Here is a 15,838-nt window from a genome sequence, read left to right as displayed (position 1 = left end):
TGCACCCCCTCATACCCCTGTATCTGCACCCCTCATACCCCTGTAACTGTACTCCTCATACCCCCTGTATCTGTACCCCCTCATACCCCCTGTATCTGTACCCCCTCATACCCCCTGTAACTGCACCCCTTCATACCCCTGTATCTGCACCCCTCATACCCCTGTAACTGCACTCCTCATACCCCCTGTATCTGCACCCTTCATACCCCTGTATTTGCACTCCTCATACCCCTGTAACTGCACCCCCTCATACCCCTGTATCTGCACCCCCTCATACTCCTGTATCTGCACCCCTCCTACCCCTATATCTGTTCCCTACATACCCCCTGTATCTGCACCCCTAATACCCCCGTATCTGTACCCCCTCATACTCCTGTATCTGCACCCCTCATACCCTGTGTATCTGTACCCCTCATATCCCTGTATCTGCACCCCCTCTTATCTCCTGTATCTGTACCTCTCATACCCCTGTATCTGCACCCACCATACCCCCTGTATCTGCACCCACCATACCCCCTGTAACTGCACCCCCTCATGCCCCCTGTAATTGCACCTCCCTCATGCCCCCTGTAACTGCACCCCTCTCAAACCCCCTGAAACTGCACCCATCCTTCATACCCCTTGTAACAGCACCCACTCCTCATACCCCCTGTAATTGCACCCACCCCGCATACCCTGTGTAACTGCACCCACCCACTTCAAATCTATGTAGCTGCACTTACCCACTTAAAGTGTGAGACATCCTCCATTGCTCTTCACCTTTTTAACCAAGGCAAGGTCTGTCAGTCAACCCAGACCTTGCTGGTGTGGTACCATTGGTCCTGCTAATCAACCTGCTCCAGGTTTCTTCTGTCTCTACCTTCCTGGGTTGGAATTACAGTTGAGCTACCATGCTCACTTACCCATCTTGTATTTAAGTGGGTCCTGAGGTTCCAGATTCCTGTACTTTTAACTACTGAGCCATCTCCTCAGCCCCATCTGTCCAGATTTTTCTGCCTGCCCCACTTTTCTTAGGTTCAGGTATACCACCTTTTTAAGGGAAACCCAGCACTGGACGTAATATGAGCTCGTGCTGTGTTTCCATAGGAATGACCACAGGGCATTTTCACACTAGGCCACTGTTGTGGTGTCAGTACAGGAAAGGCTAACGCTTGCAGGTTCTGGAGCGGACATTTCTGGTGGGTCTGCTATTTGCTGTATAGTGTGAATGGCACAGAAGGAATCCTCACTTTGCAAATCAGTAAGAAGGTGAATCCTTGTTAGCAGGTGGACACAGGATATGAATAGTTTACAGAAGAAGAGGTACCAGTGAAAAATATCTGAGGCACAGAGCCAGTGTGGAGATTGCTTCTGTCCAGTTAGTGGTGTCTGGCCATCTGCCAGCCCTTGTTGTGGGAGAGGGAGCTACTCGGCTGTCCTTTGGCAGCATGGCCAAACCTCCTTAAGTATGTGCCTTATGCCAGAGCATTCCCATTGCGGGAGTTTGTCCTTAGGAGGTTATCAAGTGCTGTGTAGCCATTCCTCTCCAGAGGTGTTATTGCTATCCTTGTAACCACAAACAATTTTAAATCAGTTCTGTGTTTCACAGTCAACCTTGGGTAAACTCATTATGTTGTAGCCATATGGCAGCACAGTGTGAAATTAGAAGTGATGCTGTCCAGGGAGGTGGCACAGGCCAGAGATGAGGTAACCAGAGCTCATTCTATTCCTGTGGGGTTTAAAACGTTTCACGTTGAAATAATTAAGATTTACAAGGAGTTGCAGAGGTGTGTATAGAGAAGTCTGAGCACTTCCCGCCTCAGAGTAGGCTCTTACATCTACACATCAGGCAGCACACCGGAAGGTAAACAAATGATTAAATATACTGAAGAAGGAGGACATAATAATACAGGGAAATAATTCACATTACATAGTCAGCAAGGTAGGATTTAATTAAAGAAAAAAAGTTCCAAGGAGACCCAATAGGATGATGCACATATTAGTTCACAGAGACGGACAGTGGCACAAGGCCTGCACAGGTCCAGACCAGATCAGCTCAGCACAGAGAGGGGAAAGGACACAGAGCGCCACCCTTAATCAAGAGACTGTCTGGGTATATCAACCGAACTCCAGAGTAGCTGGCCAGTACAACATGCACTCTGGGTTGTTTTATTCACTTTTAAAGAAATCTTTCTGTTTTTGTCTGTTTTGTTTTGATCTTTCTTTCTTTCTTTCTTTCTTTCTTTCTTTCTTTCTTTCTTTCTTTCTTTCTTTCTTTGCGAGGGAGGTGGGAAGGATTGGAGAGAATCTGGGGAGAGGGATCAAAGTATAGTCTATGAAAAAAACTGAAAATAAAAACATCTTTTAACTCACTTAAAAATACTACATATATTTGTGTGTGCTTGCATGCACATAGGCACACGTCACAGTGACGGAATTGAGATCAGAGAAGAACTTTGGGAACCAGTTTTCTCCTTTCACCAGGGATGGAACCCAGTTGTCAGGCTTGGTAGACAGCGCCTTTACCAGCTGAGCCATCCGTGGTCCCAGGACTTCATTTAAAAATAAAAAAGAAGAAGCATGCATGCGTTTAGCTAAGTTGCTCTTTCTGTCTCTCTCTGCACACTTCCTTATGTATCAGTCTTGTGTCAGAACCGAGCGGCATGCCAGTTATGATGTCTGATGGTAGTGGCTCTGATGAGTAGTCTCCTGTGCCTGCAAGGGAAAGGAGGCCACCTACCTGGACCCCTCGCTCACGGAAGCCATTAGAGGGCCACTCTTCATCTCCTGCTGTACCAGCCTTCAGAGGTGGCTTCTTTCTCCAGACTACTCATGCCGAGAGGTGCAGAGATCCAGGTCTCACCTCACCTCTGTTCTGGGACAAGCCTGACTCAGAGGAGCTGAGGTCCAAGGGTGCTGGCTGAGCCTATCTGGTCTTGGTGGAAGAGATACACCTTTGTATTTTTCTAAATTGATTAAATCTTTACAAAATTCTTGATGTTTGGATTATCAGAGGAGCGTCTGGTGGAAATTCCCAGTGAAGGTACCTTGTGAGGTTGTGTTCTGCTTGTGGAACACATTAGTGACCTAGTGTTCCTAGTGAGGGCTCCTGAGGCTCCCTGAGGGGAGGCTCCCAGAGAGCCACGCTTCCTACTCTCGGGATCGACCTGAAGGTCCAGACTGTGGTGGGGTGTGTGGGTCTGTGTGTGCCATTCTTCACTGGCCTGGCTCTTAGCCCCGGCTTGCTAGACATGCAGCTGCTGATAGAATGTGGCTCTTTCTGGGCATGTGGCTGAGGAGCTGGCACTTTTCTTGATTCACCGTTGGGTTTTCAGCAGAGCTTAAAAAATAAAAAAGCTAATCTTTTGTTTCCTTGTTTCCTAGCATCCAGCATGTGTATGGAGCCCAGCACCCACCTTTTGATCCGCTGTTACACGGCACGTAAGTGGGAGTCAGTGACCTGCTTCTGCCAGCGCATTGGAGGTTCAGAGGGAGGGAAAATGTTCTCTCAGACAGCAGATGGCTTAGCCACTTGCTTTGTGAGACACTACTGTTTGTACCTAGTTCCCCCTGTAGCTGGGCAGTGGGATGTGGGGGCTGCTGGTCATAGCTGCAGAGGGCAGAGACCTGGCTCTCCTGGCTTGAGGGCAGTGTGGCTCCAAACTGTCCTTACACCTCATCTGAATCCTTCCTTGGTCATGCACTCTCTCTGTCCTGCTGTTGGCTCTTCTAAGTATCAGGCCTAGCGCAGTGCTGGTGAGGCCCTGCAGGGCTGCACCTGTCTGTCATATCTCCGGACTTATACTGGGGCCTGCGGTATGTGCAGTCAAGCTTGGAGGGAGGGATCTCCTTTAAACTACTCTGTCTCTGACTGTGGATGCAAAGGCCCTGTTCTCTGCAAGGTCCTCTTGCTCTGTACCCCTCAGCTGCGGCTTTAGGAGCTTGGCTGAGATGGAGGGAGTGTGAGAACTGCTTTCTAGCTGTGGTACCACTGCTTTGTAGTCTTGTGCTGCTTGGTGGTTCTTGTCTAAAACACTTTCCTCTATCAAATAAGTGCACAGTGCCAAGTCCTATTTTGATGCCCACACTTTGTGTTTCTTGACACCCTCATCTAGATGAGGTGCCCTCTCCCTTGGGATTCTTTTTCTGGCTGAGTGTGCACAGTAAAGACACCTTTGCTTTGTAGCTTGCCCAAGTCCACACCCAAGGTGCCCACCACCCCAGTGAAGGCCAAGCGGGTCAGCACCTTCCAGGAGTTTGAGAGCAACACCAGTGACGCTTGGGATGCGGGTGAAGATGATGATGAGCTCCTGGCAATGGCGACAGAGAGCCTGAACTCTGAGGTGGTCATGGAGACAGCACACCGTGTCCTGCGCAATCACAGCCAGAGGCAGAACCAGCCCTCACAGAAGAAGCCAGAACCAGAGCCTCAGCCAGAGCCTCAGCCCTCAGCAGAGCCTCCTGTAGCTCCCAGTGGTGACCTTCGCCTGGTGAAGTCTGTCAGTGAGAGCCACACTCCTTGTCCTTCAGGTAGGGGTGAAGGGGCAGTAGAACCAAGGAAGGGTTGGACTGGAAAAAAGAGACCCGTATGCCTGTTTGCACCAGGACTGTGGGCTATGGGAGCCTTTGTAGGCCCAGGAAACAGCCTTGTTGCCTGTGGGCTTCAGACGGTCTTTTCTTCATTTGCCGAATTGAGGTCATCTTTCCTACAAATGAAATGACAAGGCTTGTGGCTTGTGTGGGGGTCCCAAGAAGAGGGCCATTGGGGAGCACAGGAGATGGGAGAGCCCAGGCTTCTTCGGAAAGGAGCCAGGAGTGCCCAAGCATCCTCCCCTGGGTAAGGGTACTCATATTTACAGACGAGAAAACAGATCCATAGTAGCCTAAGGCTACCCTGCTGGATTCAGAAAGAGGCTTTTACCTAGCCTGGTTTTCAAAACTGCCTTCTGGGAATTGATGTGCTAAAATGTTACAGTATCTTCAGGTAAGACCAGGCTTTATTTCATTTGTAACAATTTTGGACTGGGGAACTGCAGTGGCCTTGAATTCTCTGGATTCTGATGGGGATTGTGCCCTTATACCTCCTGTCTGCCTAGTCTAGGTAGGGTACCCTCTAGTGGTGGTATCCAAGGGTTGGCAGGAACCTTGAATTCTGCTCACCCCTGTGCTCATAGAGTGGTGGACACAGCTTGGCTGGACCATTGAGGGCATTGTTACTCTTGGTGATGGTCCTCAGCACACTGATGGAGGAGCCCAGAGTGGTGTCTGGCTGGGGTTCCTGACCAGAAGCAAACTCATCCAGGCAGATGATGGAGCTTGGCGATCTCACATTGTGACCGCCTTTCCAGTACAAGTAAAGTGAACACTTAGGAAGTCTTGTTACTGGGGAAGTGGCTTTGAGCTCTTTGCTGTGTCCTGCAAATCTTGGGCTGAGCATCCTGTATTTGCTTTCTGGGAGAGAATTTTTTTTAAACACTTAATAATAATAGTGTTGTTCATTGTATGGCTAGTACCGCAGCCAGCCCCTTGGATGGTAGATTCTTCAAATTCCTCAGGCTTCTAGGAGGGAGTTGTATTGTTCTTCCTTTACAGATGTAGTACCAAGAAGACCTGGAGCTGCTCAGGAAAGGTGGCCTTAGAGGTTGGGAGGGGTGGTTTAAACCCAGGGTTTGTGGCTTCAGAGTTTTTCCTGTTATTGCGGACTGCTGCAGAGACTAGGAGTTCTCATCTAGAGATCTTCCCCCACGGGTCATATGGCAGTATGTTGGATAGTGTGTGTTAGAGTTGGATCAGGGTACGTGTGTCACAGAACATGGTATGTGGGGCAGGCATGCTGCTCAAATGAACATTGCCCACACCTCCATCCATGAGGCCAGAGAGTCATGCACTGGAGTTACTGAGACTTGTGCCAGGATTAGTTACATTGGTCCTGGGAGCTGCAGGAATGTGTGGAGAAGATGTGGTTCTCTTTCTCTACTCGGGGCTTAGCCCTTGTCATAGAGTACTCCCTCTGAACATAGCAACTCACCTCTTCATCTGAACAGCTGGGACTGCTTGCAAGGAACTCCCAAGACTAGGCTTTGGCTGCTGATGTTTCCTCACATTAGGAAGAAATGTGAGGGACACTGGATTCTGAGCTCAGATTCTAGCCACTCCCTCTTGTTTGTGTGACTCTGCCTACATGGCATGTTTTCTTCTGGTCTCTGTCTTAGTCAGTGTTCTATTACTGTGAAGAGGCACCATGACCTCAGCAGTGTGTATAAGAGAAAGCATTTAACTGGGGCTTGCTTACATTCAGAGGTCTAATCCATTATGGCCATGGTGGGAAGCATAGTGGCATGCAGGCAGGTGTGGTGCTGAGAAGTAGCTGAGAGTTCTACATCTGGATCTGCAGACAGCAGGGAGAGAGAGAGACATAGGCCTGCCTTGAGCATTTGAAAACCCAAAGCCCATCCCCAGTGACACACATCCTACAAGGCCACACCCACTCCAACAAGGCCACACCCCTTAATCCCTGTCAAGTAGTTCCACTCCCTAACGACCAAACATTCAAATGTATGGACTTGTGGGAGCCATTTCTATTCAAGCCACCACAGCCTTGGGTGCTAGAATATATAGATAACGGAGGATCTTTGGGGCTTGCTGGCCAGTCAGCCTAGCTAAATCAGTGAGTTTCATGTCCAGTGAAAAAACCTGCCTCCAAAAATAGAGTAGCGAGGGTTGAGGAAGATGCCTGCTGTTGAATTCTAGATTCCACATGTGAGTCTACCTATGTGCATCACACACACGTGCTGAGACTCCCCATGCCATTCTGCTCCTGAACTCCAGGGCTGATGTGTGGGAGGGTGTACTCTGGGTGTTCATCTGTAGGCCTAATTCCACACCAGCATGTTGAATTTCGATCTTTGCTGAAGCTCACTTTTGACTTCAAATTGATTTGTGCCTTCTGAGAGTTGAGGCTGCTGGGTGGAGTTGGACCTAGCAGTCAGCAGCCTCAGAGCTTCATGTCTTCGATTCCTGTGCGTCTGTGTTGAGTGACCTGGCTTTTCTCTGGCCTGTTCTTAGCCAGGTTCCAGAACAGATTGTGCCATCTCACCTCTCTCCTCAAGACTCCTTGAACCTGCAGAGTTTTGGAGGCAGCAGCTGAGGAGACTGAGAGAGGGAGGGTGCCTGCCTTGTCCGTGAAGGCTCCTGCCTGGTTTTCTTTGTCCCTATATGCTAGGACTTGGTGTGGGAGGTGGGTGGGTGTGGGAGGTGGGTGAGTGTGGTGGGGCACTGAGTGAGATGTGCTGTGGTCACAGCCAGGTCCTCTTGAGCCTCCTGGTCACATACCTGCTGTCCTCAGTGCCTTTGTGGCGTCATCCTTTCCTTTCCTGGTGGAATAGTGGCTTGCCTGCCGAGTACACCTGGGTGACCCATTAAACCTATACCTGTTTCTTTTCAAAGTAGTACTTTGTCATTGAGTTAGTGTTTGGTGCTGGATGATAAAAGGGAGGGAAAATGAGCAGATGGCATTCACAAAGGGCCGAGGAATGACACAGTGGGCACATGGGCACATGGGTAAAGGAAGAAGGTGTGCCCAGGAGGCCAAGGGCTTATGCTAACCTTACCCTCTGTTCTTCTCCCTTTTCTAGAGAGCACCAGTGATACAGTCCCTCTGCAACGGTCCCAGTCTCTTCCCCACTCAGCCACTGTGACACTGAGTGGCACATCTGACTCTCATGCCCTCGGTGGCTCAGCCCTGAGTAAGAGAGATACGTCTCGGCTGGACAAGTTCAAACAGCTGCTTGCTGGCCCTAACACAGACCTTGGTGAGTCCCTGAGAGTGGGTTCTCTATCTCTTACGAGGCCAAAGGTATCTAACTGGTTACACATATACTGCGTTGTGTTTTCATGACATCGAGTCCCTAAGATGCTGGTAGCTGGCTGCTTAATTCCTTTAGACATGTTTGCTAACATATCCCAGCACAGTTTCCTTGTATATAAAAGTAGCACACTTTGGGCCCAGAACTGGGAGGTGCAATGCCCATTTTGGCCAGAAGGTGGCGAGTGGGGCCTGTGGATGGGCAGCAGAAGCTGACCTGTGTGTGCATTTGGGAACCTTTAGAGAGGGAGGATGGCCAAGTTTTCTGTTTAAGGATGGAGCAGAGCGCCTTAGGTCTTAAAGTCTGTACAATGGAATTTTTCTCTTAGCTTAATAACTTATTTTTCCTTCTCGAGTCAGGGTCTCTCTATATAGCTCTGGCTGTCCAGGAACTTGCTATGTAACTTAGGCTGACCTTGAACTCACAGTGAGCTGTTTGCTTCTCTGGGTGCTGGGATTAAAGGCATGCACCACCATGCTTGGCTTTTAATTATATTAAAAAAAATCAGTAGCACATACTTGTCTCAGAATATTACGAAGCACAAGAGGATCAAGAGTGGACACCGGCCTTTGCTGTCTCGTTTCAGGAGCCTCCTGTCAGAGGTGGCCTGTGCACGTTGCTCCAAACATTACTTATGTGACTTTGTCCTCAGGAAGAGTCTCCAGGATAGAGCAAGCAGCTTCTACACGCCACACTTTCCCTCTTGTTTGCATTTTACCAGTCGCCGTTCTTGTCTGTGCTTGTGTGTGTTTCCAGAATCATTTGAGAGTATGATGGAGACCTCCTTCCACTTCCTCCCGAGAGCTTTGCCATACACTTCATAAGAGCATCAGTTTATTCAGTGTAAGGAAATGTTGCCTTGGGAGGATGCATGGTGTTCGTCACATTTTCTAGCTGTACCCTAGAGCGTTCATTGTATCTCCTGTTTCCTTGTCCACGACCCAGAGCTCAGTTGCACCCTCTCCACAGTCCTCTCTGCTCTGATATCTCTGTGGTTTCCCCCGTGTGTGCACTTTGATCCTGACATACTCAAGGTGTGCAGGCAGTTATGTGTCAGGGCCCCAAGGCTTATGTGTGCCGGAGGCTTCCTCGTGGTTAGGTCCAGGGAAGTGATTCTCTCTCGGCAGGAGCATCGTGTTGGGATGTGTGTTCTCACTCTTTTCTTATTTCTCAGAAACTAAGCAGCAGTCTGTAGAGCGGCTCCTTGGAGATTGCATTAATGTAGTACTTTCTCATTATCCACCCAGATGGACATGCTGGTCCATACCTTACTTCGTGAATTCATATGTATTTACACAGTAGCACATAGGGAGCCACATGCCACTCTGAGGGTGTCCCACAGTTGATTTCACAAGCCCTGTATTAATGGCGTGGAGGCTAGCACTGATTTTCTGTTTCTACAGCCTTCTGCAGGTAAGTCAGGAGCTCCTGAAGGCATCTGCTACATTGATGATGGAGTCTGTGGAGCACTTCTCTTCTGGGGTGGGGAGGACTACAGGCGGCACAGACAGTGGCTCTTTTAGACGTGGCATAGAGCTAGATGGGTGGAAGTTAGTTCCTATCACCAAGATAGAAAACTAGGGTTTTTTCATACAAAAGGAGCAGAATCTCCTAGTTGAAGTTGGAGCCCTGCCTCTGCCTTTCTAGCACATTGTGTTTCAGTGTTTGCTGACCAGGGGCTGTCAGTTAGCTGCTCAGGATCTTCAGTGGATCTCACTGAAGATACAGGGAGGAGGCTGATCCCACTATGCTTGTTACAGGAGGCTCTAGAGTTGGCCTGGGTGAAGACCTTGAGCAGGCTTGGTAACTTGTGATCCTGGTTGTTCCATGTCCTTGCTCATCTGTAAGGTGTGCCTGGAGCCGGACTGAGACATGCATAGGCCACTAGGGTGCTGGCTATGGTAAATGTCCATGGATACTGTTTATCATAGTACTATGAATCCTGTGGTGATCTGTGATGCATCGGAGTTGTTTCCAGACATTTTCCTGGTTATGTCCACGGCTAGGTGTCCAGGAGATAGTTGATGGAAATGGGTTTGCCTGATGGCAAGATCTGGTTCAGCTCTGGGAAGTGGCTAGAGTCTTCTTGTGGGTCTTGCCACTAGGGTAGCATTAGAAGTCAAATTGTACTTGCAGTAAAGCTTCCAGGGCGTATGGGTCAGCCTGGGTGTGTATGGGTGAAAGGTCAGATGTAGATTAGGCCCGTTGTCAGGTTGGTGTGATTATGGTTTTATTTGGTTTTTTTTTTTTTTTTTTTTTTTTTAAGAATTCTGTTTGAATGTTTAAAGCCAAAAAGTTAAAACCATTTGCTTTCAAAGATAAACAATTACTGGATTTGTATTTAGTGGCAAGAGAAACATAGCCTGTAAATTGCCTGTTTTCCTAAGGCCTTTAAGGTAGCTCTGAGGACAGTGGAATACGTTATCCTCCCATTACATAAAAACCAAAGTGGTAAATATTTGCCGAAGCTGGAGAAGCAAATCGCTGATGTGCGAAGGACCAGCAGAAATGGCTTTACCTGCCGAAGGCTTGTGCCAGCATCCGCTGCTCTTTGTGTAGCTTATGCTCCGTTATGAGCCCAGGGATGAAAGTGGCAAATAGAACTTAACAGCTCACTCCCCTCTTAGCATCAACTCAATATTTACTCACACAAAGCCTCCTGCTTTGAAGCCTGGGAAAATGACACTTGGAGGCATTCATGTTCATCACTGTGTGTCTGCTGATCAGGAGTACCATTCGGAATATGCAAAATGTGATGTTTCCTGAGGGCTGCTGAGTGACTGCCACGCAGCAGTGCGGCCCTTGTGGGCAGGCTCTGCAAAGCTCAACACTAGAGAGCTGTCAGCCAGCAGAACAGATGTCCCCTTTGCTCTGAGGACTGAGCCAGGCACAGAGCTATGGGTACTCAGGTTATCCACTCTGGGTTTGAAGATGGAAATGTGCATGGACAGAGGGGAAGAAAGCATGAATGAAGGATGGAGTCATGTTCCTTTGGAGCATGGCTATGAACAGATGCTCCTGAGTGCCTTTGACTTAAGGGCCCCTTTGCAGGGTCTGTGACAATAGAGACCACACCAGCATGGGTGTTGCCTGTGTCCTTAACTCACTGAGTGTCTCACCTCAGAGGAGAGAGGGAAATCCAGTCTCCCTTACAAAGTTCTTATGAGGGCAGGAGGTAGTTTACACTTTCAGCCATAGGGGAGAAATAGGGATCCAGACTAGCATGAGTCTTGCCCTCGAAGATCTGGCATTCTAGTGTGGGGAAGATAGACAGATTCAAACCCACATTGAATACCCCAGGGATGCTGAGAAGGTGGTAAGTCCACGTGAAGATGAAGCAGTGTTGAGGGATACCTTAGGTGCTGCAGCCAGCAGGCGGTCATCAGGGACCCTTTGAAATGAACATGTTTCTGCTGAACCTGTGCGGAGAGAGGCTAAGTATGGAGGAAGACATTCCAGGGAGAGGAGCCAGGGTACAAAGGTCCTGTGGTGGGAGAGTCTCAACTCTTTGAGGAGTGGAGAGAAGGTGCTGAGGCTGAGAGATGAGAGAGAGAGCCAAGTAGAGTAGGAAGGCACTTGGACTCAGGGCTCATAGGCTCATACAGCTTTTGCTTGAGCTCAGTGTAAAGCTCCAAGATTTTCTTTGTGTAAGTATTTGTGTGTGTGTGTGTGGGGGGGATGGAGGGGGGAGACAGACAGACAGTCTGTGTTCAGCATGATGATACTGTGAGAGGGACAAGCAAGAAGTAGCTAATTCTTGCCCCATATCTCATCAGGGAAAGTTGCTTTGAGCTATTAACGCACAGGGACCCAACACACCGGAAGCACATTCTCATGTCTTACCATGGCTCCCTTTCCACTTGCTCCTTCATATATCAAGGGCCCAGCATCACTCAGTTGCAGGTATATGGTTATGAACATATAAATGTTAGCTCAACCACAATACAGTAGGCAGGGGCAGGGCTCAGTAACCATGGGCTCCTGGCTGCCTCCGCTGTCCTGCCTTTATTCCCCAGCCTTGTTGGTTTGTGTGTTCCCACCTGAGTGAGAAGCTCTGCCTCTTCTCTGCATGTCTCCCCATAGTGATTTGTCACATCATTGATAAGAATGTGACTAAAAGCTGGGAGCACTGAAAAGATGGGAAATGTAGCAAACCCCAGTGGCCACTGCGTGCTCCTGTTGTGTCTGAGGTAGCATGCTTTCTTACCCTCTTGTTAACTCCCAGTCCTTTCCTACCCAGCCTTCAAATGCCAAGAAGGACTTCCCCGTCCCCTCCCACTGTATTTGCTTCAGCTGCAGCTCAGGAAGGTGTCTGAGACATAGATAATCATATCGTTTTCTGACTCAACTGTAGTACCACCCTTGTTTCCCTTTTAATGACATTTTCATGGCTGGATGTCACATTTGAATGACATGCGATGTGACTAAATTATAAACAACCAAACTTAGCAAATATGACCATGTACAATTCATTAATAACTACAGCTGGATGTATCTTCAGTGCAATAGGATATTGTTCAAGGCTCTTTTGGGTAACCTGTTTCTGGGGATGGTGAGCTTTGGTATGTAAGTCAGACAAAATATTAAACACTTCACAGGCTACTGTTTAGTTTTAAACAGGCAGGCAGCCTTAAAGTTGCTCTGTTATACATTTGCTCCTTTTCTCGGTGTTTCTTAGATTAGGATGCTAACTAATTATGCAATTAAGAGACTAGAGGATCAGTGGAATCACTGTGAAAGTGTCCTCTGCTTGAGGATAGAAGAATGGAAGAGTACTTAAGAACTGCAGGCATTCCTTGTTCCCTGTTCTTGGCAGTACTGCCTATGTGCCTATTATCTGTCTGCCTTTAACAGCATTAGAATTTGTGTCTCTCTGTCCACTCTACAAACTGAGCCTCCCGCAGGCTGTGGCTGTGAGACATGTGTCCTTATATTCTAGGGACCTTACAGGCTTGTGCATACAACAGTCTCAGGAAGTGCCTGTGAAGTTACTGGAGCCACTAAAAGTCAGTTTATCCCCTACCCAGTGTTTTTAATGATTACCAGTATTTCTGTCTCACCAGTTGACATAGGCTTCTATGTGTTAGAGGTACCAAAGGAGAGAGTTTCTGAAGGTAACAGAAAGCCAGACCCAGAGGCTTTATATAGATGGTGCTGTGTTTTTCTCTGGAAGGTGTCTGGAGACGGGAGTTACTGAATCTAGTTCACTCTTGTCCTTTCATTCATGACCACAAGGTGGCGATCATTAGCTTGTGTCTGTATCCTTGAATCAGAAAGGCAGACTTGAAGTACCACTACCCTTTCCTCCTATTCTGTTCCTTTCCCAAGCACTGCCACTTCCAGTGTCACAACGCCATATGTGTATAAGGATGGTTGTAAGTATCTGTGTGAAGTCCAGGATTCACTAATGAGAGCAGACGTGCAACATTTTTTCCCTCTGAGTTGACTTATTTTACTTAACACAACCCTCGGTTGTACCTGTTTACTACAGGTGACATCACGTCACTCTCCGTTATGGCTAAGTAAAACTCCATGGATGTGTGATAGAGTGTGTATGTGTGTGTGTCTGTCCCGCTGTCTGGTCCACTCTTGTAGATGGATTCCTGTTCAGATTCCGTGGCCTGGCTATCGTTAGCACTGCCAAAGTAAGTATAGATGTGCAGTTTCTGAGGGATGCTGGCTTAGAGTCCTGTATGTGTGGTCCCTGTTTCAGTTTTCTTTGAGGAATCTCTGTACTGATTTTTATAGCAACGGAACTTGTTTACACTCCAGTGGCATCTGTGTGAGTTTCCTTTTCCCTACATCATCACCAGCATTTGTAGCCACCAGCTTTGTGGCTGTCTTAGTTGGGACCATGCTGACCAGGGAGAGAAAGAACGTCACTGTTGTTTAGTTTGTATTTCCCCGATTGCCAAGGCTTTTGGACTTCGGTTTTCATTGGCCAGAACTTAATTTTTTTTTTGAGGTCTGTTTTGTTAGTCCATTTGTTGAGAGCATTGCTTGGCATTTTGGCATCTAATCTGTTGAGGTTTTTATACATTATAGCTATTATCTCTCTGCCACATGTGCAGCTGGCAAAGATTTCACTCAGTTACTGCCTTTGCTGAGGAGGCTTTACAATTTCCCGCACTCTGACTGGCCATGCCCTGTTCTCTGAGCTGTTAAGTGTCCTGTTCAGAAAGTCTCTGATCACTGCTGGTGTCTGCTTTCCCACATCTTCCTCTAACAGTTTCCAAATATCAGGTATTACGTTAGGGTTTTCATCCCACTGTGAATTGATTTCTGGTTTCATTTTTTAAAAACACGTGAATACTTGGTTTCACCAGAAAAATTTGTTGAGGAAGGCTGTCTTGTCTCCAGTGTACATTTTTGGCATCCTTGTGAAAAATTAGGTGTCCTTGTGGGTTTGTTTCTGGGTTTCAAAACCTCTTGTATTCCTGCACATCTGCTTTTGTAGCAGCCCTGCAGATTGAGTTGCTGTGACTCTGTAGTACATCCTGAGGTGAGACACTGCGACTCTGTAGTGAATCTAGAGGGAGACACTGTGACTCTGTAGTGCAGCCTGAGGTGACACACTGAGCCTCTGTAGTGAATCTAGAGGGTAGGCACTGTGTCTCTGTAGTGCAGCCTGAGGTGACACACCATGCCTCTTCAGGGTGTTCTTGAATTTGATAAGTATTTTCTGTTGAGATTTTTCCGTCTGTGTTCTTTGGGAGATTGGTCTGTAATTTTCTTTGTGTGTGTGTGTGTGTGTGTGTGTGTGTGTGTGTATCCTTCATTTAGTTTTGGTAGTATGGTAATATTTGAGTTTGGAAGCATTCCTCTTTTCTAGTTTATGGAATAATTTGAGAAAGATTGCTGTTATTTCTTTAAAAGCCTGATAGGATTCTACAGTGAGCCCATCAGGGCCTGGACTTACTTTTTTTTTTTTTTTTTTTTTTTTTTTTTTTGATTGGGAGATTTAAAATGCCTGCATTATTCTCGTTGCTGACTACAGATCTGTTTCTATTCTTTTATCTTTCTTGGTGTAACCTCAGTAGGCAACATGCCTTTAGAAAGTTAGCCTTTGTTTCCTAGGTAAGTATTCTGGTTTGTATTTTTAAAAATCTGTTTTTTTAAAGTACTTGATGTGTGTTTGTGTGTGCATGTGCTTGCCACAAGAAGTCAGAGGACAACTGGTAGGAGTTCTTTTCCTCTCCTCCTCTTTGCCTCACCACCACCTCATCTTCTTCTTCTTCCTCCTCCTCCTTCTCCTGTTCTCTCTTCTACATGGATTTAAGACCAATCTCAGGTTGTTGGGCTTGACTGCAGGGCACCTTTATCTTGCTAACCATTTCTTCTGTCTGGAATATGTTTTGAAGGTATGTACTTATGGTTTTTCTGAAATTTTGTGGGTACCTATCATGTTTTTCTTTTCATCTGTAATTTTATTAATTTGAGTCTTTCTTATGGTTTGCTTTGCTGAGGGTTTGTCAAATTTGCTTATTTTTTTTTTCAAAGAACCAATTCTTCATCCATTGTTTTTTTAAAGAAAATTTCCATTTCATTAATTTTTGCCCTCATCTTAATTATTTCCTTACAGCTGCTGCTTTTGAGTTTGGCTGCTTGTTGGTGATTGGGTTGCTGTGCGTAGCTTTTATTGGTTAAGGCATGCTCCTTCTATTCCTAGTTTCTCTGGGCTTGTATCATGGAGGGATGATGACTATTGTTGAAGACCTTTTCTGCATCAGTTAGATGATTATGTGATTCCTGTCCTTGGGTCATTATGCGATGTTTTACATGTATTGATTTGCTTATGTTGATCTGTTTTTACATCCCTGCAATGAGGTCAACTTGGGCACGGTGAATGATCTTCTAGATGCATTATTGAATTGTACTTGCCAGAGTCTTATCCTCATCACAGTTCTTTATCTTATCTCAGTTTAACTTTGGTAGATAACGTGCCTTTAGGAAGTCACCCATTTATTTAAAAAATTGTCCAGTTTACTATTTTT

At 47.0% G+C, this 15,838-nt stretch overlaps 1 protein-coding gene across 1 annotated transcript in view; it reads left to right on the top strand.

The window, feature by feature from the left end:
• The window catches only part of TBC1D22A (TBC1 domain family member 22A), a 269,910-nt gene that overhangs the window by 15,245 nt on the left and 238,827 nt on the right, over window positions 1-15,838 (top strand). Inside the window, exons 2-4 of the mRNA XM_080938816.1 lie at window positions 3,364-3,420; window positions 4,166-4,509; window positions 7,614-7,790. Coding sequence (XP_080794942.1) covers window positions 3,364-3,420; window positions 4,166-4,509; window positions 7,614-7,790 — 578 coding nt within the window. The remainder of the gene's footprint in view (window positions 1-3,363; window positions 3,421-4,165; window positions 4,510-7,613; window positions 7,791-15,838) is intronic.

The sequence above is a fragment of the Micromys minutus genome (assembly GCF_963924665.1).
Source record: "Micromys minutus genome assembly, chromosome: 27".
NCBI classification, from domain to species: domain Eukaryota; kingdom Metazoa; phylum Chordata; class Mammalia; order Rodentia; family Muridae; genus Micromys; species Micromys minutus.
This window is presented reverse-complemented; position numbering and strand designations above follow the sequence as displayed.